The sequence below is a fragment of the Aythya fuligula genome, chromosome 11 (assembly GCF_009819795.1).
Source record: "Aythya fuligula isolate bAytFul2 chromosome 11, bAytFul2.pri, whole genome shotgun sequence".
In the NCBI taxonomy this organism is placed as follows: Eukaryota; Metazoa; Chordata; class Aves; order Anseriformes; family Anatidae; genus Aythya; species Aythya fuligula.
The window spans coordinates 9,056,241-9,066,016 of NC_045569.1; the positions used below are offsets into that span (position 1 = coordinate 9,056,241).

The 9,776-nt window shown below is 66.4% G+C and overlaps 1 protein-coding gene across 1 annotated transcript; it reads left to right on the forward strand.

The window, feature by feature from the left end:
• The first annotated feature begins 1,567 nt into the window (after positions 1 to 1,567).
• On the forward strand, positions 1,568 to 7,858 carry PTPN9 (protein tyrosine phosphatase non-receptor type 9). The gene is made up of 13 exons (XM_032194861.1): positions 1,568 to 1,642; positions 3,057 to 3,200; positions 3,529 to 3,618; positions 3,704 to 3,828; positions 4,447 to 4,552; positions 4,986 to 5,096; positions 5,670 to 5,998; positions 6,162 to 6,255; positions 6,438 to 6,507; positions 6,647 to 6,725; positions 7,020 to 7,170; positions 7,256 to 7,463; positions 7,546 to 7,858. Exons 1-13 carry the CDS (start codon positions 1,610 to 1,612, stop codon positions 7,746 to 7,748), a joined length of 1,743 nt encoding a protein of 580 aa, XP_032050752.1. The 5' UTR covers positions 1,568 to 1,609; the 3' UTR covers positions 7,749 to 7,858.
• Positions 7,859 to 9,776: the final 1,918 nt, after the last annotated feature.

Below are 9,776 nucleotides of genomic sequence, written 5' to 3' on the forward strand. Positions count from 1 at the left end.
ACTGCTGCAGGGGGACAGGACGAGCAGCTGGGCTGCCTGGTCCCCAAAGCGGTGCGGAGAGAGGCCCTGGGAGCGCCGGGAGGGCAGCAGGGTCTGGGCACATCCAGCCCAGCTCTACCTCCCGAGCCGGGCACCTGGCTGCTCGGCCTGCGCATCCCTGGGGGAGGAAGGAGCTGGAAGAGCCGCAGCTCGGGTTTCAGGCTCCCTGCTGCCCTTCAGCCAGCTCTCAAGGTCCTCCAGCGAAGGGAAAGGGAGGGAGCCGGAGATGAACCGCGGCTGAGAGGGGCCGCTGCCTCCAGCCCTGATCGATGGCGGCGAGCTGGAGGGAAGCAGCCGGCGCTTTCCGCCCGCTCCAGCTGATGCCGCATAGTTTCCCTTTTAAAAGCACGAGCTGGGCCGGAGGGATAAATATTTGCCTTGCGATTCCCGCTGGAAACAAACGCCTGTGTTTGGAGAGAGGGTGGCACACGGAAGCTTCCCGGTGCCAGCGCAGTTGGTCGCTGCGGCTCCTGCGTTCGCTGGGTGCGATCCCTGCCCATGGGCATCAGGCAGCATCGCTGCTCACCGAGCCAGGCTCCAAATCTGGGGTCGGGCCGAGCGAGCGGGGAGCTCCTGAGAGCTCCGTGGGCTCCGGCTGCGGGCCCGGCCGCTTCCCTCTGCCCTTTCTTCCATTTTCTGCGAGCGAGGTGCAGGCTCTCGGGCTGCGGGCAGGGCGCCAGCTCCGCGCTCCGCCGCCCAACAAAATGTCCCCCTGGCCCGGGCGGCGGGGCCGGGAGCCTCGGGGAGGCAGCGGGACCGGGAAGGTGCCCGGGGGGGGGCAGAGGAGGGAGGAGAGCGAAGGCAGGGCCGGGATCGCTGCCTGCGGGGCAGGCTCGAGGAGCCCCGGGGGCCGGGGATGCCGCTGCCGGGGAGCCCCGGGGAGGCTGCGGGGGGCGCGCCCGGGGGCCCCCCGGGCTGGCGGAGGGCACGGGGGGGGCCGCTCCCCGCGGGGCCGGGGCCGGGGCCGGGGCCGCTTCCTGCCACCGCCCCCGCCGGGGCAGAGCGGGGCGGGGAGCGGAGCCCGGCCCAGCTTCCCCGGGGCCGAGCCAAACTTCCCGGGGCTTGGGAGGATTTCTTCGGGTCTGCTTTTTTTTTTTTAACCTTTTTTTTTTTTTAAAAAAAAAAAAAATCTCTATTTTTATATTTGTATTTATTTTCCACTCCTTCTTTTCCATCCCTTCCTTTTCACTCCTTTTTTCTTCACCCCTTCCTTTTTCCCCTTCCCCCTTTCCCTTCCCCCTTTCCTCTCCATTCCCATTCTTCCTCCCCGCTCCCTGCCTTCCCCCCCCTCCTCCCCGTTCCTTTTTTTCCCCTTTTTTTTCCCCTTTTCTCCCCCACTTTTCCCCTTTTTTTTTCCTCCCCCCCCCCCATCCCCTCCCTCCCTCCCTCCCTCGGCCACCCCGGGGCGGAGCCTCCCCTGCCTCCCTCTCGGAGCGTGCGGCCTCGCCCGGAGGCCGGGAGGGGCCGGGGGGGTGCCCGCAGCCCCGCGGGCTCCCCGGGGATGGGCTCCGGCGGCCGCCCCGCCGCTTAGCCCGGCTCAGCCCGGCTCGGCCCGGCCCGGCCCGGCAGCATGGCCGCGGAGCTGAGCGCCGAGGAGGAGCAGGTAGGTGTCCCCCCACCCCCCCTTTTTCCCCTTTTCTCCCTTTTTTTTTTTTTTTTTTTTTTTTTTGGGGTCCCCCCCCCGGCCGCCGTGGGTTTCCGTCCGGCCCCGCATCCCTGCGCCCCCCCCGGACTCCCCCTCTCTATCCGCCCTATATGCTGCCCCCCCCTCCCCGTCCCCATCCATCCGGATGTCCCCCTGCCCCCCCCCCTGCTGCGCGCCCCCAGACGCCCAGCCCCCTGCACCCCAAATCTGCGCAGCCCCCCGGCCTCGCAGCCCTCGTGCCCCCCCCGGCTCTGTGCCTCCCATCCAGCCGGCCCCATGCCCCCCCCCATCCCCTCAACCCCCCCAGGTGCATCCCACATCCCCCAGGACCCCCAGCTGCCTCCCCCCGGCCCCACATCCCCCAGGACCCCCATCTCCACCCCCCCATCCCCTTACCTCCCTATCTGCATCCCCCCAGCCCCACGCCCCCAGGACCCCCATCTCCATCCCCCCATCCCTTTAACTCCCCATCTGCATCCCCCACACCCCCTAGGACCCCCAGCTGCATCCCCCCGGCCCCACATCCCCCAGGACCCCCATCTCCACCCCCCACCATCCCCATTCCCCCCTGACCCCATCTCCACCCCCCATCTCCCCCCCTCTCCATCCCCCATCCCGCATCCAGCCCCACACCCCCCAATCCCCCCACACACCCCAAAACCCTCCCCAAACCCTCCCCCCCTCCCCATTTCCCCCACCCCAAACCCCTTCCCGAGCCCAGCCCCGCCACCACCGGGGCGAGCCAGAGTGGGGTCGTGCCCCTGCTCCCCCCGGCCCCCCCGGTGCCCCCCACACTCCTCGGGCGCTTCCCACGCCCCGGGCCCCCCCGTGACGTCCCGGCTTCCTCCGCCGGCCCTGCGTCACGGCGGGAGGATGTCGCCGCTCTCCCCGTGCCGTTCTCCGTGGAGCCGCAGCGCCTCGCAGGCACCTTCCCGCTTTAAGGCCGAGCTCTGCTGCTTTTGGGGACGTTTTGGGGACCTTCCCCGTCCTCTGTGTCCACTCTGGGTGTACTCAGGGGGTGAGGGGAGACGCCCCAGGGTGCTCGGGGCCGTGGTCGTGCCGCAGAGCAGCGTTTGGGGTTTTTTTCCATCGGACCGTTTCCTGCTTGGTTTTTCCCAAGGGGACGGGGAGCAGCAGCTCTCTGAGTGTGTCACGTTTTGGGGCGCAGCTGGTGCTGGCACATCATAAATCAGCCCCATGAATCCCAATTTCTCCTGCTCCCGGTGCTCTTTCAGCACAGCGATTTGGGGTTTTCTCTCAGGATGCTCCGGGCGTGGGGACCCACTCCTGGCCACCTTCCCCCCTGAGGGGCGCTCAGCGCCTCCCTGCTGGCTGGGCAGCCCCCCCTGCACGCCTCCCCTGTCTCCCGCAGGCCACCAAGCAGTTCCTGGAGGAGATCAACAAGTGGACGGGCCAGTACAATGTGTCCCCGCTCTCCTGGAACGTGGCCGTCAAGTTCCTCATGGCCCGCAAGTTCGACGTCCTGCGGGCCATCGAGCTCTTCCACTCCTACCGGGTACGTGCGGGTCCTGTGCCCCCTGTGCCGCTGTTACCCACCTGGAAAACCCTTCCCAGCCCTGCAAAATCCCTAAGGGGATGTGTCTGGTGGTCCTGTGTCTCCTCCTGATGTTGTGGGGTGGTGGGAGGATGGGCAGCCCCCGGAGTGTGCGCGCACAGGGGCCGCAGGACGTCTCCGTGGGGACCTTTCCCACCTGGTTTTTAGGGCGCTGCCCCTCCCCGCATCGGGGTTTCCCTTAAAGATGTGCCCGGCTGCTTCCCGCTTTACCTTCCCGGCCATCCCCTTGCTGATAAAAATAAAAATAAAAATGAAATCTCCCCCGCAGGAGACGCGGCTGAAGGAGGGCATCGTGAAGCTGAAGCCCCACGAGGAGCCGCTGCGCTCGGAGCTGCTCAGCGGCAAGTTCACCATCCTGGTGGGTGGGCGCTGCCTGGAGATCCCCCCCCCAGCCCCGAGCCGCCCGCCGGCACCCCCCCGACCCCGCTTTCTCTCCCCGGCAGAGCGTGCGGGACCCCTCGGGGGCTTCCATCGCCCTCTTCACCGCCAAGCTGCACCACCCCAGCAGGAGCGTGCAGCACGTGGTGCTCCAGGCGCTCTTCTACCTGCTGGACAGAGCCGTGGAGAGGTGAGCAGGGGCTGGGCAAGGGGCAACAACACCGGGGGGGGCTCCGTTCCCTATGCACCAACCCTGTTTTTTTCTTTTTTTTCCTTTTTTTTTTGGGGGGGGGAGATGCTGCTGCTCAGCTGGTTTCCATCAGCTTCTCCGCCTCGTCTTTTATAGCAGCTTAATGCGGTTAAAGCGCCTCCTCTGGGTTATAAAATACCCCCGGGTTTGTGCTGACAGCCTGTTTCGAGGTGTTTAAAAGCTGTCCTGGCATGGCAAAGACCGGTGGGCTTCTCAGAGCCTGTGCTATGTGTGTGTGTGTGAGCGCTGGGGATCTCCAGCCCTCGGAAAGCCCCGGCTCTGAGAGCCCCGCGCCACATCCCAAGGGAGCGCGATGCTGCAGCCGAGCTGGCTGCCTCCGGGCTTCCCGGCCCCATCTCGAGGAGACGAGGGCTGGCTGCGTGGAATTCCCTTTCTCCTCTTTTTTAAGTCATCCCGGTGGAGGTGGGGAAGTGGGAGCGGGCGTAACGGGGGCTTTGGGCGGGCGGTGGCTGCGGGGGGCTCGCCCTGGAGCTGGTGGGCGGTGAGGGTGGCGTGGCTGATGCTGGCTGATGCTGCTCTTTTTTCCCCCCTGCCCAGTTTTGAGACGCAGAGGAACGGGCTGGTGTTCATCTATGACATGGCCGGCTCGCAGTACACCAACTTCGAGCTGGACCTCAGCAAGAAAATCCTCAACCTGCTCAAGGTAGCGGCTCCGCGCGGGACGCCGGGCGCTTTCCGTGCCAATTTCCCCCCCCAACGCTGTCGCTGGCCCTGCCTGTGCCCCCCGGGGGGATATTTGGGGTGCGGGCAGCCGGGGCTGGAGGGCAGGAGGGGATCAGCTGTCCCCACGCGCCGGATTCCTCCTGCAGCTGCTGGCAAGGCTTGCGCAGAAACAGATGCAAATTATTTTTTTAATCGCGCTGGCATTTCGTGCCTCCTCCCTTCCCCGGAATAAAAGAAAAAAAAAAAAAAGAGCCACCAGCAAGCAGCAGCGCCCAAACCCCTGCCGCAGAGGGCTGCGGGCTGCCTCGGGGACCTTCTGGTTGTCCCCTCGGTGGGGACACGCCGCGGGTGGGGGGCGTTTGGTGCCACGCCACGGAGCCGACCCCGTCCCGGTGCGTTTTTGCCGCCCGCAGGGAGCCTTCCCGGCGCGGCTGAAGAAGGTTTTCATCGTGGGAGCGCCCATGTGGTTCCGCGTGCCCTACTCCATCATCAGCCTGCTGCTCAAGGAGAAGCTGCGCGAGAGGGTGAGCGTGTCCCGGGGGGTCACAGCCCACCCCCTGCCTTCTTTAGGGGTCCCGTGCCCCGTCTGTGCCCGCTTTCCTCCCGTTTTCCCCCCGGAGGCTTCGCCCCACGTGTTTCGAGGCTGTTCCCGAAGGGGATGGGGTTGTGTGGCCGCCGGCCCCGTCCTGCTGGGTGCGATTCGGGGACATCCAGGCTCCTGCAGCCCGCTGCTGCCTTCCGATCCCATTTTCTACCCCTGCTCCCCTCCCGAAATCACCTGCGGCTCCGGCCTCTGCAGCGATGCTGCCAGCAGCAGGTGGAGACAGAAATGCTGAAAGGGAGAGAAAATGTCTTCTGAGCCCGCGGGAGGGAAAGGGGAGCTGAAATTCCCTCTCCCAAAGCGTGCTCATACCCCAAAATCCCCCAAGCATCAGCGGCGCCGCCGATCCCAGCCCCGCGCCCTCATGGCTGGGCTCTGCCCCTTGCTTTTGGGAGGAGCTGGGCTTAAAGATGGGGAACGGGGGTGGGGGGAGAGCCCCGCTGGCTGCGTGGCCGGGCTGTGTGCGAGGCCGCGGCCATCCCTGCCCGTCCCGCAGGTGCAGATGGTGAAGATGTCGGAGCTGAAGGAGCACCTGCCCCGAGAGTGCCTGCCCGAGACCCTGGGGGGCTGCCTCAAGCTGGACCCCCTGAGCTGGAACTGCCGCTTCCTGCCGCAGCAGAACGGGCACCCCGACCCCCTGGACGAGCTCATCCTGGTGCCGCTGGTGGCCCCCAAGGACAACGGCTCCGTGCACGTCCCCGGCCCCCGCTCGGTCACCCTGCCCGAGCTGCTGGAGCACGTCGGCCGCAAGCAGAAGCGCGGCATCTACGAGGAGTACGAGGAGATCCGGCGCAGGAGCCCCGCCGGGACCTTCGCCTGCTCCTTGTGAGTGGGGACGGAGGGGTCGGGGTCCCCGGGGGGCCGCGGGGGCACGGCGGGGACGGGGCCGCGCTGGGGACGCCGCTTCCCGAGGCTGCGGCCAGGCGATGGCAGCAGAGCCCCGCTGCCATTCCCTCGCTGCCCTCTGGGCTCTTCCCCTGCCCCGCAGGGCGCCCTACAACCAGGAGAAGAACCGCTACGGGGACGTGCCCTGCCTGGACCAGACCCGCGTCAAGCTGGCCAAGCCCTACAGCCGCCCCGAGGTGAGCCAGCAGCGGGGTCCCGGCCCCATCCCCATCCCTGTCCCCTTCACTGCCTCCCCAAACACCCAGCGACCCCAACCCCATGCCCCTCTTCCCGTCCCCGTGCCCCCCTCACCCCAGCGGGTGTTTTTATGGGGTTGGAGAGGCTTCGTGCGCCCCACCCCGGGTGTTTCTCCCCGCAGCTCACCGACTACATCAACGCCAGCTTCATGGACGGCTACAAGCAGCGCAACACCTACATCGGGACGCAGGGTGAGGGGTGCCGCGGGGTTATTTGGGGTCTGGGCTTCTCCACGGGGGTCCATCTTCCTCTGGTGGGCGCCTGTGGCTGTCCCTGGGGGTGTGGGGTCACCCCAGCCCCCCGTCCTGATGCGTGGGGCCATCCCCACAGGGCCCCTGGAGAACACCTACGGGGACTTCTGGCGCATGGTGTGGGAGCAGAACGTCCTGGTCATCGTGATGACGACCCGGTGAGTGGCACGGCCCCGCTTTTCCTGGCACCACGAGCGGGTTTGGTGCGGGACCAGCTGCTGTCACAGCCGGGGGGCAGCGCTTTGCACCCCAGGTGGAGGGGACACCCCCGAAATGCCACTGCGCGGGGAAGAACCAGCAGCATCCCGGTGTGCCTGCCCTTCCCTGAGCAGCCCCGGGGCTGGATTTGGGGCCGTCCCCACCACGGAGCACCGGGCAGAGAGCTTTTGGCCCCCTGGGGTCCCCAGAACGGGGCCGGGGGGGGGTCCCATTGTCACCTCTCCCCTCCCCAGGCTGGAGGAGGGCGGCAGGAGGAAGTGCGGCCAGTACTGGCCCCTGGAGAAGGACTCCCACATGTCCTTCGGGGCCCTGACCGTCACCAACCTGGGCGTGGAGAACCTCGGCCACTACAAGAAAACCATCCTGGAGATCCACAGCTCCGAGGTGCGTGCCCCCTGCCCCCCGACACCCCCCCACACCGCAGCATGGGGCCGGGCGCTAACCCCAAACCCCCCCTGCTCGCCCCCAGGGCAAGGAGCGGCGGCTGCTGTCCCACTTCCAGTACCTGAGCTGGCCGGATTACGGCGTCCCCTCCTCGGCCGCCACCCTCATCGACTTTTTGGGGGCGGTGAAGCAGCAGCAGCGGGTGGCCGTCAGCGCTTTGGGGCCGCGCTTCAAGGGGCACCCGGGGGGCCCCCCGCTCGTGGTGCACTGCAGCGCCGGCATCGGCCGGACGGGTAAGGGGGGGGGGGACGGAGGGCAGGGGCCACGGGGGGCACGGCGTGGTGGCCGGGGAGGTGACGTGGGTGCCGTCCCCAGGTACTTTCTGCGCGCTGGACATCTGCCTGTCCCAGCTGCAGGACGTGGGCACGCTGGACATCCAGCAGACGGTGCTGCGCATGCGGACGCAGCGAGCCTTCAGCATCCAGACGCCCGAGCAGTATTACTTCTGCTACACCGCCGTCCTGGAGCACGCCCGGCGCCGGGGGCTGCTGCCCGAAAAGGGCTCGCCGGGACGCTGAGACCCCCCCCCACCCCTAAATCCCCCCCCCGGGCAGCAGGACCCCCGCGGCCCCGCGCTCGGACTGTGCCTTACCGCCACCGCACCGGGGCGAGACGAGGTGGGACGGGGTTTGGGGAGGTGCTTTTTTTTTTTTTTTGCTTTTTTTTTTTTTTTTCCCTTTTTATTTTTTTATTTCTTGGTGGGACCACCAGAAACTCCGTGGGGAAGCCCCGGGGGGGTGTTTCCAGCGGGGGGGGGGAGGGCTTAGGGAGCGGGGCCTCCTTCAGCCCCACCTGTCCGTGTGTCCGTCTGTCCGTGCGTGTGTAATACACCCCCCCGCGCCCCGTCTCGGCTGTTTCACAGATATCTACCTACGTGCACAGCCCCCCGGGGGTCCCGGTGCCCTCTCCCCGCAGCAGTGAGCCCCCCCAGCCCTGCTTTCCCCCTCCTGCCCCTCGTTTCCCCCCCGGGGGGCTCAGCAGCATCCCCCTGTGCCTCCCCTCCTGCAGCCCCAGGACGCCACCGGAGCCCCCTGGGGGGGGGATCCCGGAGCCGTGCCCCATCCCTCAGGGCACAGACGCTAGGTACGAGGATTTGGGGGCGTGGGGACATGGGGACAACCGGCTTGCCCGGCTGGGATGTCACCGGCACGGCCCAGCCCCGCGGTGACTCAGGGGAGGATCACCCCGGGAGGACGCTCAGCCCTCGGCGGGCACCCGTAACTTTATACTGTAATAAGCTCTCGGAATGTGTATATTCTTATTTTTTTATAATCTCGGGGGGAGGAGGAGGAGGAGGAGATTTTTTTTTTCCTTTTTTTTTTTTTTTTTTGTATTTAACATTAACTTGATCCAAGCAGGAGCCAGATGGATTTGTAAATGTTCCTATTTTGCTCTTAATCAGAGAAAGGTGTTTTTTTTTTTTTTGGTCGTTATTTTTGGGGGGTTTTTGTTCTTTTTTTTTTTTTTTCCTGTTGGTTTGTTCTGATTTGTACCACCACCGAAATACACCACGAGCATCCCGTCCTCTCGCCTCTCTGCGTGGAGGTGCTGGGGGGCAGGAGAGGAGCGGGGGAGGGAGCTGAGGGCGCCTCGGGGGTGACGATGAGCGCGGAGCCTTCCTCCCCACCCCGCTAATGGGGGTGCTGGTGCCTCGCAGGGCCCCATCCCCGGGCTGTGCTCCGTGTGGGGTGCCCGGGAGAGCCAGACGGGGGGATCCTGGGTGGCTGTGGGGGTCTGAAGGTGGGGATGCCCAAGGGGGGGAGGATCCAGGAGGTAACGGGGCTGCGGGCAGCTCTCCTGGGCATGGGGGGCGGCAATGGGGTGCCCCATGTCCCAGGTAATGGGGTGCGCTCGGGCCTAGCCCATGGGGTGTGCTTGGTCCTATTAGTGCCCCATGCACCACACGAGGGATGGTAGCAGGGCCTTAAGGCACGGAGCTGGGCACGCGCTCGTGTCCTTTCTCTGGCAGCGTGTGGAGGATTTGGGGAGTTTTCCTGTGGTTTTTGTCAAAACGCCTGCTGCGAGGGGGCCCGGCGAGCCCTGTGGCCTAGGTGCCGGCACCGCCCGCTGCTAGGGGTGCTGAATAAAGAGGTGCTGCTGCTCTGCTCGGGCTGCGCTTGGACTTCTTGCAACTTTTCTGAGGGCTCCTAAAAGGGGTCCCTGCCCTTTCTTTATTTTGGGGATAAAACCAGCCCCGGGGGGCTCTGGGCTGGGAGTTTGGGGGGGTTTAAGGCTTCGCCAGGCTGTGGCAGCACGAGAGGGAGGGCTGGGGGTGCGGGGGGTGGCGGGGAGCGTGAGGGGGCCCCACAAAAAACCCATTATTTAAGGGGTCGGTGGGGGAGGTCGGGGAGCCCATCAAACGCACGGGTTGACCTGGCCGCCCTGCAGGCGCGGCGGGGGGGCGGAGCTGAGACAGCGGAGGCCACGCCCCTCATGCACAAACCACGCCCATCGGGGCAAGCCACGCCCTCTACGCCAGGCCACGCCCCCTGCCGTGACGAGCGCGGCGCGGGGCCAATCAGCGGCGGGGGGAGTTCCCCCCGCCC

Bases quoted from the DNA above. Each gene is read 5' to 3' on its own strand.
- PTPN9 (XM_032194861.1), top strand. From the start codon at position 1,610: ATGGCCGCGGAGCTGAGCGCCGAGGAGGAGCAG. The intron at 3,829-4,446 runs GTGAGCAGGGGC...CCCCCTGCCCAG, and splicing joins CTGGACAGAGCCGTGGAGAG to TTTTGAGACGCAGAGGAACG. The intron at 6,256-6,437 runs GTGAGCCAGCAG...TTCTCCCCGCAG, and splicing joins AGCCCTACAGCCGCCCCGAG to CTCACCGACTACATCAACGC.